This window comes from Marmota flaviventris, chromosome 7, assembly GCF_047511675.1.
Source record: "Marmota flaviventris isolate mMarFla1 chromosome 7, mMarFla1.hap1, whole genome shotgun sequence".
Classification (NCBI taxonomy): domain Eukaryota; kingdom Metazoa; phylum Chordata; class Mammalia; order Rodentia; family Sciuridae; genus Marmota; species Marmota flaviventris.
In genome coordinates, this window is record NC_092504.1 from 106786449 (window position 1) to 106800749 (window position 14301).

A 14301-nucleotide genomic window follows, 5' to 3' on the forward strand; every position below is an offset into this window, starting at 1 on the left:
TAATGTGATCTCCAGTTCCATCCATTTTCCTACAAATGACATGGTTTTGTTCTGCTTTATAGCTGAATAAAACTCCATTATGTGTGTGTGTGTGTGTGTGTGTAACATCCAAATATATATATCACGTTTCCTTTATCCATTCATCTATTGACAGATACCAAGGCTAATTTGATAACTTGGCTATTATTCATTGTACTGTGATAAACATGGGTATGCAGGTATCTCTGTAGTGTGCTGACTTGAATTCTTTTGGATTAAATACCAAAGAGTGATATAGCTGAATCGTAAAATTTATATTTTTAATTTTTTGAGGGACCTTCATACTTATTTTCATACTGGCTGTACTAAATTACATTCCCGCCAAAAATGTGTAAGGGTTCCTTTTCAAACCCTGCCTCCTCATCAGCATTTATTGTTTTTTGTATTCTTGATAATTGCCATTCTGGATAAAGTATAATCTCAATGTAGCCTTGACTTGCATTCCCCTGATAGCTAATAAATTTTGAACATTTTTGTATATACTTATTGGCCATTCATATTTCTTTTGATAGTGTCTGTTCAGTTTATTTGTCCACTTACTGATTGGGTTATTTGTTTTTTGAATTTTTTTCCTTAGTGTTACTTTTCTGAGTTCTTTATATGTTCTGGATAATAATCCTTTGTCTGAGAAGCAGATGGCAAAGATTTTGTCCTGTTCTGTAGGCTGTTTCTCCACTCTGATTTCTTCTGATGGTTTTGCCATGCATCAGCTTTTAATTTGGTGCAATCTCGTTTATCAATTCTTGCTGTCATTTCCTGGGCCTTTGGAGTTCTACTCAAGGAGCCATTGCTTGTATCTATGTGTTGAATATTTCCCCTATGTTTTCTTCTAGCAGTTTCAAACTTCAGGTCTTATATTTGGGTCTTTGATCTATTTTGAATTTATTTGTGTACAGAGTGAGAAATAGGGATCTAGTTTTACTCTATATATGGATAGCCAGTTTTCCAAGCACTATTTGTTAAAGAGACTGCCTTTTCTCCTGTGTATGTTTTTGGTACTTTTATCCAGACTCTGTGTCTTCAGTTCCATTGGTCTGCATGTCTGTTCTCATGCCAGCACCATGCCATTTTTGTTACTGTGGTTCTGTAGTATATTTTGAAGTATTGTGATGCCCCCAGGCATTGCTCTTTTTGCTCAGGACTGGCATGTATAAGTTTTTGTAAGTCCGTGTGTTTTTATTTCTCTTGGGTGTTTACCTCATTAGTTGCGACATCATATGGTAACTTTCATGATATGTTTAACATATTGAAGAACTGTTTTCTTAAGTAGCTATACAATTTAACATTCCCATCAGTAATGAATGATTAAGTTCTACACACCCTTGCTGACACCTGTTATTTCTGTCTTTTTATATTCTAGCTATTCTCATAGTAAAAGTAATAGAATTTTTTTCTTAATAGCAGGAAGATTAAGAGCTTGAAGAGAATAAAGAGAGAGGACCCAACAGCTCCAAGGCCACAAAGATAATAACTATTGGGAATTTAAGAATGAATTGTTGTAAACTGGGTGAAATTCTCAGTACATTCATTTTTCCCTGATGCTTTTATGAGTGGAGCATCTTATTTGGTTTGAACTGAAAGAAAGATAAAACATCCAACAAATAAATTATCTTAAAAGTATACAATTTGTATTATAGAAAGTCAACCCACATGAAATAAATATTGAAAATTTGTTTACATGATATCAGTTTGAAGAGATTCCACATGATTAGCTTGCTCATCACTTCATCTCTAGCCTAACTCTGTTAAGCTTTACTGAACCCATAGAAATAACCTTTTTGCGGGGTGAGTGGGGACTAGAAATTTAACTCAGAAGTGCTTTACCACTAAGCTACATCCTTTGCCCTTCATATATATTTTTTAAAATTCTGAGACCTATAGTTTCACTAAGTTGTTTAGGGCCTAAGTTGCTGAGGCTGGCCTCAAACTTGCAATCCTCCTGTTTCAGCCTCCCCGGTTGCTACTGTGCCCATCTAGAAACAACCTTTTGTACTGGGTCTATGAATAATTTGAGATCCTGAAGGGAGAAAAGGAGGACATGTGAAATAGGCTTAAATAACTTTAGTCTTGCTGGTCTAACTCAGGTGATACCAGATCCATTTAGATGTCACTTACAGCTGAGCATTTAATCAATAATACCTAGGGAAAAAACAACTGGCACCAATGTGATTTCTGTCAAAATTATACATTAACTGTACTTTGGCCACTTAATAAAGCACTGGACTTATGGAGAAAGCCACACCTTACTAGTTGGGCCTTTGCCAGTATTGTTCAAGATTAGTGTGTTATCTTGTGGGAGGCTCCCCTTCCTAAAGCACAAATTTATAACATCAAAATATGTTAGTCTACTTTGTACTTATATTTTTATGCAGTTTATTCAGCTGTTAAAAGCAGGTGTCTAAGATCGAGCCTAGATTCAGTGCTCCCAATTTTGACATTAGGTAAGATTTTTCACACATTTTTATTCATGCCACCTGCCCCACTGACAAGCATCCAGCACCCTATAAATATCCACAAAATAAATCTGCTGTGCTACTGTGTGGGTGTCATTGAGAGTCGTTTCTGGTTGTAAGACTAAAAGGATCACCTGCTTGATGGTTCTTTCTGCAGGTCTTTGCTCTTGCAGAAGAGGTACAGTGTAAATATCAGGTAATTGAGCAATAAATACACCTCTGTATCTTGCAGAGTCTAATCAGAATGATAAGATTTGTAGTTCCATTAATAATGTTTAAGGACAGACTGTCATTTATTAATTTTTATTAGTCACTTTATCATGCTCCCCTTTGAGAATGTATGTGAGGCCTTTGAGAACCTTGTCGTGGTCACAGGTTACCAGAGATTTGTAAAGGTGTAACTTCACCTTTTGCCCAGGAAAATGCTGGTTCCATTAAACTAAAGCTGTAATTAAGTTGTCTCCATCAGCTTCTCTTCACTTTAGAGAGGCAATTCTGTTCCTGGAGAGTGACTGCAGAAGTCAAACCCAGTCTGATCCAGTGGAGCTGACATTTCAGACACTCCTCCCCACCCCCACCTTCTAGTGTAAATGCATATTTAGAAAGAAAGATAATTCATTCTTTGCTTACTCTCATGTAAAACATTTTGTGCACATTCTTGTAGGCTTTTATTAAAACGTCTCCCCTCACAAACCTCCCAGAATTTAAACAGCTACGGTTTGTCAAAAATGAATTAAGATTCCCACCTCCCACTACTCAACAATTTTCTTGTTTATTGATTCAGATAACATTGCTTAAAGTGTTTTGTGTGTGAGAACATAGTGTTAGGTGCCCTGTAATAATGATCATTTCTCCTTAAGGCTGATTACAAGTATAACACAACCTCATGCCCATTGGACAACAGAGGCCTGTGGAAAGCACTGGGACAAATGTCACAGAGTTAGGTTCTGTCCTGCTTTGTGTGCTGTGATATAGGTGCACCATTGTTGCTCAGGATCACAATCTTTTGTTAATGAGAGCAAATGTTTGTTACATGGTTCAGTGTTTGCCCTTCCCCTGGAACAAAAAGTATTTATGGTCTTTATAAGTGCTGAGTAGATTTCTCTGTATACTTCGTACACTGTGCTAATTATATGTTATATTTTCAATTGAGGAATGGGTCAAATTTAATGAAAACTCTCAGAAAAAACTTGAATAATTTGAAGGGGTACTTTGCACTAATGGGAAAAGGTAGTTCTTGGCCTAGAAAAAGATGGATGTTAAAGAAAATGGTGACTATTTCAATTATGAACCATTATTCCCATCTGCAAAATTTTCTTAAAACTTGTGGATTTATGAACTATATTATATTGTTCTCATTTTTATTCCAGTTGAATTTTAGAAATAACTGCAAATTTATAACATCAAAATATGTTAGTACATTTGCATGGTACATTTTGCTTTTATTTCTGAGGCTCTGTGCCTTTTTTTTTTTTTAAGTCAGGGTCTTGGTGTGTTGCCTGGGCTGGCCTGAACCCCCTGGAACTCCAGCAATCCTCTCTACCTTAGCTCCCAGAGTAGCTGGGTCTACAATCAGGCCCCACCAGCCCATCTTTAAAAGCAACTGTTCTTATCATTTAAGTACTGTTTGAATCCAATGACCGCCTCCCAGGTAGTTCTATAATTGGACTAATTGTTACATATTTCCTTAACATAAATTGAGAGATATAGCTCACTTTATTCCTATGCTAGTTTGTCTTACTGTATCTTAGAAGTGTGTATTATTCTATTAAAAGTATTTCTTGATCATCACATTTTTTTTCAGAATTTCTTTATCAGATCATTAGAGCTATACATAACAGTTGGGTTCATTTTAACAAAATCATTTTAACAAAAATATGTAAATGCATATTTAGAAAGAAAGATAATTCATCTTTTGCTTACTCTCATGTAAAACATTTTGTGCACATTCTTGTAGGCTTTTATTAAAACTTCTCCCCTCACAAACCTCCCAGAATTTAAACAGTTACGGTTTGTCAAAAATGAATTAACATTCCCATTAAATTAAATGTATGGAATTTGATTTACTCCGTTTTACTCCCTAGTGCTCCCCATTTCCCTTTCCTCTTCCCTCCTCTTATTGGCCTTCCTCTACTTAACTGTTGATCATCACTTTTTATATGCAAGGCATTAAAGGCATTTAAAAGATGGTTAAAACTCAACTTCTGACTCTGAGAGAGCTTGCATATGCCAGTTTGTGGATTTTTAACTTTACATACATTCAATACATTCTCAATCATACCTTTCTAACAATCTTATTTAAAATCGTAGTTGGCAAGTTCCCTGAGGATAAAGATCTCTGCTTTGTTTACTGATGTATCCAAAATGTTTAGAATGACACCTGGCACAGAGTTAGTCACTCCATAAACATTTGCAGAATGATTGACTATTTTATACATGTATTTTTCACATATAAAGCAAGCATTTTTCATATAATAAACTGGATACATTCCAGCTATATCCAGAATTCACCCTCATCTTACATCTCACATGATCAGGCTGTCCGGGCACCAGCCTTTCTTCTCTGAACTGACTATCCTTCCTTTACTAGTCTCCCAGGGTCAGAACAAGGTCCTCCAGTCTAGACGCAGCACAGCAATTGAAGTGGTTCTTTACCTCAGATGATGTCTCTTCATATCCCAAAACTCTTACTGGGGGGGGGGGGGGGTGAGGTGAAGAAAAAGAAAAGGACAATGGCTCCTGATCAGACTAGTGATCTGCCCTTCATCTCATCATCTCCTGACCTCATTCCCCATTATTCTCCCCATCCACTTCTGCTTGGCCCCAGGCCTAAGACTTCCACCTCAGGGCCTTGGCACTTCCTCTGCAGAGAATATACTTTCCCATTTCCATGAACTTTGCTTAAGTGTCCTGATATTAATAGGGCGTCCCTAACCATGGTGAATGAAATAACATCTCCCCTTTCCTCATCACTCTGCTTTACTCCCTTTTATTCTGCGGTGTGTTTCTTCATAGCACTTAATTTATCATTTTGCATATATATTTTAAATTTATTTGATTGTCTATTTCCACATCAATTAGAATAAGTTTCATAAATGTATGGATTTTGCTTTGTGCAGTGCTATATCCTTGCTATTAGAGAATGTCAGACACAGAAAGATAAATATCACCTATAACGTACAATAAATTTATATTATGGGTAAAGGTACATAAAAATAAAATCATTCCTAACTCTTTTTTATAATGTGAGACCTTGAGGGGAGACATTGTATTTACCAATATGAATACAAGAATATGAATAAATGAAGCAACGTTTAAATATGAGCAATTTAAAAAACAACACATGCAATAACAATTAATGGTTGAACATTCTTTTATTTTATTTTATTTTTGTACTGGGGATTGAACCCAGGGGCACTCAATCACTGAGCCACATCCCTAGCCCTATTTCGTATTTTATTTAGAGACAGGGTCTCACTGAATTGCTTAGTGCCTCCACATTGCTGAGGCTGGCTTTTGAACTCATGATCCTCCTGCCTCAGCCTCCCAAGCAGCTGGGATTACAGGCATGCACCGCCTCACCCAGAAGGTTGAATATTCTTAATCCCAAATCTGAAATGGTCCAAAACCCCAAAATTTTTTGAGTACCTATGTGATACCACAGTAGAAAATTCCACATGTGACCTCTTGTGTTGAAATGCAAGTGTACTAAAAATATTGTGTGAAATTACCTTCAGGCTATATGTATAAGGTATGTACGAGAATATCATGCTTAGACTTGGGTCCCGTTTTCAAAATATCGTCTTGTGTTATGCAAATATTTAAAAATCTGAAATAAAGAAGACTTCTCGTCCAAAGCATTTTGGATAAGGAATGCTCGACCTGTATTATGAATTTTGTTTCTTGCACACATCAGAAGGCTTCTTCTTAATAGTCACATTTATACTGTTATGGCTTCACTCCTGCTATGCTAAGCATTCCATGAGCCTTCCCTGAAGGTGCTGAGCAACTGTTGTTCTCAGATATAGGAAATCTGGTCTGTAGGACTCTGGCAGGCTGGCAGCAATGGTGTTATTTATCAGGTATTTCTGGAAACAGAACAAATTATAGATTCTCAGTATGTTAGCACATAATTAGTCAGTATGAAAAGAGGTGAGGAGAGATGTCATGCTAATAAATTAAGGTCTTTACTGTCAATATATCTGAACAAGGATTGGGAAGGTATATTTGAACTATTTAAGGTTTAAGTGTGGAAGTGCTGCTGTCAAAGCTGCTACTGTAGAGGATACTCACACCCTTGCCTAGCAAGGGAATCCGTGAATCTGTCTTCCATCATAGAAAATGGAATTGCATTGGGGGAGAAGGAAATAGTTATAAGGTGATTCTTTATCAGTTACTTTTGCCTTTTGAGAACATACTTAATGATTCTTGCATTCGTGCCATGTGTTATTTTGTTAAGCGTATAACTCTTTAAATATATGTTTCCCTTCCCATTACTTGTCAAATTTATTTCCTGGTAAATTTATTATATTTAAGAAATTGAAAGTAAATAATAAAAGTGCTGATTCTTTTTCAAAGATGTTATTATCATAAGTTGGTAACTATTTTGAATATTATTCTATTTGATCCAGTGTCTTCACACGCTGCCTGTCTTAGGGTTTGAGGTTTCATCTCAAAGCCAGAGGCCTGGAACCCTGTTGTTTGTCTCCTTAAATGCTGAGACTTGGACCAGAGTTTTAAACAGAGAAACGAACTAGACTAATTTTGAATTAGTCCCCATTAAAAAAAAAAGAGAAAGGGTAAAATAGGTTCATATTTGTTTAATTTTATAATATAAACATGAGAAAAGGGTGTCATCAGTTAGTTTTTAATTACTCCAAAGTTAATTATTTTCATTTCTTTTTTTAAATTTTTTTTTTTTTAGTTGTAGATGAACACAATATCTTTATTTATTTTTCTGGGATGCTGAGATTCGAACCCAGTGCTTCATGCATGCAAGGCAAGTGATCTACCACTGAGCTACTACAACCCAGTCCCAAATATTTTAATTTCTCATATATCCCTGCTACTTAAAAATATAGTGCAATGGGGATTAACATCGTCACAAGCAGTACCACCTTGGTCATCTAGGTAGTAAGTAGTAGGTAGTAGGTAGCAGAACCAAGGTCCTCATGCAGGAAGTTCCCGAGCTTGCCCTCAGATCCTGTGCAGCCACTCACTATCCCTTTCTGCATGTGACATTCTGTGTGTTTTCACTTTGTCAGTGGCATTATGTTAGGCACATGTTTTGTAGCTAATCTTTCTTTGGATCTGTTTGCCTCACTGTTCAGTTTTATAGTCACTTGATTGGCTAAAACTGACCAGTCTACAGAATTCAATCTGTGTATTAATTTATATGAATTAAACTTTTGTTCTTTTAGATGCCTATTAAAGGGGTAGATTTGGATTATCCCCCTGAACTATTTGTTATAAAAGATTTGTATTTTCCTCTGACAGAAACCAGAACATAATGGTACACATTAGCAACTTTACTGTATATAAGTATTGGCGAAACAAATCCCCAAAATTAAGGGAAACTTTTCATCTGCCTCCTGTGACTTTTGACACATCATCAGACACTTTGGTTTGATGCAAGATTATTAGACTTTTGTATGAGAGTTGCATATTGAATTCTGAATGGTAGTAATCCCCTTTTTTTGCCATGGGGGATATGTTCCAAGACCCCCAGAGGATGCCTGAAACCACAAATGGTACCAGCCACAGTTAGTACTGTTTTTTCTATCCATAAACACCTATGACGCAATATAATGTATAAATTACGCACAGTAAGAAATTAACAACATTAATTATAAAGTGTCATAACAATACAGTATGATCAAATTTCTTTAGAACTTATTAATTATTTCTGTAATTTTTATGTAATATTTTCAGATCACAATTGTGGTATTTGCAGTCACAAAAGGTGAAATCTCCAATAAAGGGGACTAGTATTTATGGCACATTAAATATTAAAGAGTCATCCATTCTCATACTTCTTAGAGATTGGTGACAGACTTTATTCAGTACAGTAACTACTGCATTGGGGTTTTGCAGAAGGAAGGATCGGAATCAACTTGGAATGTGACAGTGAAAAGTGGGAATTTTATAGCCAAGGAGCAAATGTGGAGTGAGGACAGTTGGTGAATAGAAAATCACTAAGAGGAAGCATCTGGGGTAAGAAGTGATTGTGGTTAAACCTGCCTAATTAGAATCTTGTTGAAGGCAACAACATAGTCACACACCATCTGAGGATGGTGGGAGATGAGTTAGTTGCTTGGATATCAGAGTGACTGAATATTTAGGATGAGAGATTCTTGCTAAGGTTCTTGAGGACGTATCCAATGTGGGTTTAGTTGAAAAAGAGCTCAGAGAAGACTGACTCGAGTTTGTTCAAGGAGGAAAACTGTCAAGATTACAAAACTACATAAAAATTATGTTTCCTTCAGTTTTCATCACAGTAGCTGATCAATAAGTTTAGTGTCTCTTGTGACAATCCAGCAAGATCTAATTCTTTTTTTGTACAAACTCAAAGACATTTATCAACTGAAAAATTTTACTATGGAATAAAAATCTAACCAATATTTTCGTATTGGGGAAAAACCCAAAAAATTGAAATACAAATCCATTTTATACACTAAGTAAAACTTGTGATGTTCAGAATTTCTTGAATAAATTAGTAATTCTTTAACGGGAAAAAATAAATAAATAAAGAGCTGGGGTGTCTTGCTCCATGGTAGAGTGCTTACCAAGCATGCACAACACACAAGATTCCTCCAGCAGTGCAAAAAAAATTTTTTTAAATTTTAAAAACTTTAATAACATCAAATGCTCAAGGCCTATATTAGTCTCTAGGGAATTTTTTTCTGAATAAAAGGTTTGGATTTATTATATCTGTATGCTTTTGTTGCCTGTGAAATATACTTGAGAACATTTTTTTATTCTTTTTTTTTTTCCAGATGGCAGATGTGATGCTCAGGAACACAGTTTAAGAGATTTAATAAGAGAGCTTCCAGACACCCACTACTGCCTCCTCAAGTACCTCTGCCAGTTCTTGACAAAAGTGGCCAAGCATCACCTGCAGAATCGCATGAATGTTCACAATCTCGCCACTGTGTTCGGTCCAAACTTCTTTCAGTAAGTTAGTGGGGTTTTGCTGTTAATATCTTCATATTCCATTTTTTTTGCTTGCTACTTTGTGAAATTACTGGGATGTAGGAAGCATATGTTTATCTGAAAAGTCAACCTGTTTATACTGGAGAAGTCCCATTGATTTGGGGCATTTTAGCCTTGTTTTTGAAGAAATCAGGTGAATATGCCTTCTGACGAAACCCTAACTTGCAAAACAAATCCAAATAACTATTTAAAATTCTGGGGATAAGTTTTATATACTCTAAAAAGGGCATTTAAAAAATTCATAATATGAAATGTCAATTAGCAGAAAGGGAAGGAGTGTGGTATAGCAATCATTTTAATATTGATGAAGTTCAAATTATTGCTAATGATGGCAAATTATGAGCAGAATGTCAGTGTCAGAAAATGTAACCCCAGCTTCATCTATTTTTCTGAATTTAATTTTCTAGAAATCAAACTAGACTATAAATAAACTTGTCAGCTTTGATAAGTGCTGTATCACTGGCCACAAGAACTTCTGTAAAGCTTTGTTTTACTTTCCATTATTCCTTAAAGCTTTCTAATTGTTGATATATGAAACATGATCTTTGCAATCTAGAAGTCATTTACTCTTCTATTAATCGCCTCTGATATCAAATACATTCCTTCTAGTGTTTCTTCTAGAGAAAGAGAACACTCGCACTCTCTGAAGATTTTTTTAATAGAGCATCTACTTCTCCACTCCATTAAACTCCATTAATCTTCAGGCTCATTCAGCTGCCCAGAGCTAGTAGTATTACAGGCCTCCCAATGTCTAAATATAGACTGTGGCTTAGATCATAGATCCTGGCCTGTCACTGCCTTATTTGGAGAGAAGGTCTACCTTGATAATTATCCTGTTTGTGATTTTAAAGCTGTTAACTTTTAAGTAATGGTGTTTCATAGGATATGTTAGGGTCTCATGAATAAATACCTCAAACACTGGTTCACCTGATTTCTCATCTTATTCCAGAGCTCTGTGGTAGTAAAGAGTATTTGTTCTTTTAACTCCTTTCTGTTAGTAAATCTTTGGTGATCTACATGTGAGAAATAAAGGTGTAAGTAGAAAACGATTCACTGATTTTGAAACCCTAGGTTCTTGTATATGTAAAAATGAATTTTAAGTAGAATGCTTATTTAATGAGCACTAAACACAGATTCATACATCACTGCTGATTTATAAATTTGGCTGGATTTGGAATTTCTGGTAACTTGTTCTAATTTATCAATCAAAAAATCAATAAGTAAGTTTTTATTGTATGTTCTAATTACTATGATTTTACTTTTTACTATGATAAAATTGCACAACATAAAATTTACCATTTTTAAGGATAAAGTTTAGTGATATTAAGTACATTCACATTGTTTGATCTACTAAATAGCATGTATTTTTAAATTTATGGATACAGAAATCTGTGCAAGGGACTTTCATCATTGAAATATAGTTATAACAGGTAGTATTTATTGAGCACTTACCAAGTATTTTACTTTCTCATTAAACTGATTGATTTCTAAAGAGAAGGACATGATTTAGTTTGTGCTTCAAGCTCTTCTATCTAGGCCAAGGAAAAGCAGACACTTCAACTCCAGTGACCACAGTTAATCCACAAATGTTAAAAAGATTATTAGTGAACCATAATGTTACAAAGATTGTAAACGAAAACTGTCCATTCAGAGATAATTCTTTCAATATGAATTACTAAAAAACAAAACAAAGGAAAGGATATTTGCAACCATGTTCATAAGGGAAAATAGTTTTATTTCTGTTCTAAAGATGGGGTCTTACTATGTTGCTTAACCTAGTCTTGAACTCTCAGACTCAAGGGATCCCCTTGCCTTAGGCTCCCAAGTAGTTAGCACTGCAGGTATGTGCTACTGCACCCAGATAACAATAGTTTGTGTGGTATTTGATGTAAGCCAGGCACAGAACAGTTACACCTTTGCTCATTTAATTTTACATTTTATTGATTGATTGATCAATTGATTGATTTTAGTGCTGGGGTTCAAACCCAGAGCCTTGCACTGCAAGATAAGTACTCTATCACCGAAATACATCACTATTCCCTAATTTTATTTTTAATTTTTTAAATATGTTTTGTTTCCAATTGTAATTGTACATATATTTCATTGAGTGTGTACAATCTGCATTGATTAGATCAGGGTAACTGACATCTCTGTCACTTCAGATATTTATCATTTCTTTACGTTGGGAACATTTAAAATCCTGTCTAATAATGATTTGAAGTATTCAATTAATTATTGTCAAAGACAGTTATCCTAAGATGCTATAGAACATCAGAGGTGATTCCTCCTATTTAACTGCATCCCTTTACCCATTAACCATTTCTCTAGATACCCCTTCCTCCACAACCTTCCCAGGCTCCAGTAACCACTCTTCTGTTCTCTCTTTGAGATCAACATTTTAGCTTTCACACATAAGTGAGAATATGTAATATTTCCTAACTTATTTTACCTAATATCATGTCCTGCAATTTCATATTTCAGTAAAGGGCAGAATTTCTTTCCTTTTTATGGCTGTATTGCTGATTCCATTGTGTATATATGCCACATTTTCTTCATTCATACATTGATGAACATCTAGGCCAATTCCATATCTTGGGAATAGTGCTGCAATTAACAGGAGAGTGCAAGTGTTTCTTTGAAGTGTTGATTTTATTCATTTGGATATATACCAAAAGTAGGATGGCTAGATCATTTGGGAGTCCTATCTTTCATTTTTTGAGGAACCTCCATACTCTTCCATAGGTGGTTGACTATTTGCATTCACACTAACAGTTTGAAACTAAGAGTTTCTCTTTCTCCATATCCTCACCAGCATTTGTTATTTTTGGTAATATTTTTTTAACTGGGGTGAAATGATATTTGAGTTTTTGATTTGCATTTCTCTAATGGTTAGTGATGTTGAGCATTTTTTTCAAATACTTGCCTGCCATTTATATATCTTCTTTTAATAAATATCTATTCAAGTCATTTGCCCATTTTTGAATCAGATTATTTGTGTTTTTGCTGTTGAATTATTTGAGTTCCTTATGTGTTCTGGAAATTAATCCCTTTTTAGATGAATTTGAAAATATTTTTTCATATTCTATAAGTCATCCCTTCTTGCTCTCTCTCTCCCCCTCATCCATCCATACATCCCTCCCTCCCTCCCTCCCTCCCTTCCTCTCTATTTCCCTTTGGTACAGAGGATGAAACCCAGGGGAACTTAAGCTTTATCCCTAGGCCTTTTTAAATTTTTTTATTTTGAGACAGAGCCTTCCTAAGTTGCTGAGGCTGGGCTGGAGCTTGAAATATTCCTTCTCAGTCTTCCCAGTTGCTGGGAATACAGTCATGTGCCACTGTGCTTGGCATCTCTTCACCTTCTTGATTGTTTCCTTTTGCTGTGCAGAAGCTTTTTAGTTTAATGTAATCCCAATAATCAATTTTTGCATTTGCTACCTCTGTTTTTGGTGTCATATCCAAAATTTTTTTTACCTAGACCAACGTCCAGTGTTTCTTTGCATATGGATATACAGTTTTCCCAGCACAATTCAGTGAAGAAATTTTTCTTTCTGCAATGCATGTTCTTTCTATCTTTGTTAGAAACAATTGGCTGTACATCCTTGGATTTATTTCTGGATTTTCTAGTCTGTTCCATCGATCTATGTGTCTGTTTCTATACCAGGTACCGTAGCTTTGTAGTGTATTTTGAGGTTGGGTATTATAATGCCTCCAACGTTGGTTCCTTTTTCTCAGAATTGCTTTGGGTATTTGGGGTCTTCTGTGGTTCTCTCAATTTTAATAATTCTATTAAGAATGTCACTGGTATTTTGATAGGAATGGCGTTGAATTTGTAGATCAATTTGAGTGTGTACATTTTGACAAAGGAAAGTTCTTCCAATCTATAAACACAAGATGTCTTTCTGGTTTTTGTTTTTGTTTTTTGTTTTGTATCCTCTTCAATTTTACTGGAGTTTTATAATTTTCATTATAGAAATCAATCACTTCCTTGGTTTAATCTATTTCTAGGTGTTTTTGAGTTGTTTTAAATATTGTGGATGGGACTGGTTTCTTGATTTCCTTCTCAGAAATATTATTATAGGCATATACAAAAAGCTACCTTTTTGTATATTAATATTGTATCCCTGCAACCTTACTATATTTATTTATCAGTTCTGACAGTTTCTTGGGTCTTTTGTTTTTTCTATGTATAAAATAATGTCATCTGCTAACAGAGATGATTTGATTTCCTTCTTTTCTATTTGTATGTCTTTTATTCCTTTTTGTTCATTTGGGGCATGTGTGTATGTGTATGTAGTCCTGGGTTCAATCCCAGGAGGCCAGTGCTCTGTCACTAAGATACATCCAGCCATCTTTTATTTCTTTCTCTTGCCTAATTGCAGAGAATTGTTGAATAAGAGTGGTGGAAATGATACTGCTTTTGCTGTATCTCAATGCTTGTGATATGTTGTGTTTTCATTTTCATTTGTTTCAAGAAAATTCTTATTTTCCCTTGGAATTTCTTCCTAAACCCATTGGTGACTCTCAAGAGGATGTTGTTTAATGTCCATGTATTTCTACAATGTCTTAAGTTCTTGTTGTTGATATCTAGTTTTATTTT

General features: G+C 35.1%; 1 protein-coding gene across 1 annotated transcript in view; it reads left to right on the plus strand.

The window, feature by feature from the left end:
* Positions 1–14301, plus strand: part of LOC114085467 (protein FAM13A-like) — a 212473-nt gene that overhangs the window by 55946 nt on the left and 142226 nt on the right. Inside the window, exon 4 of the mRNA XM_071614026.1 lies at positions 9488–9665. Coding sequence (XP_071470127.1) covers positions 9488–9665 — 178 coding nt within the window. The remainder of the gene's footprint in view (positions 1–9487; positions 9666–14301) is intronic.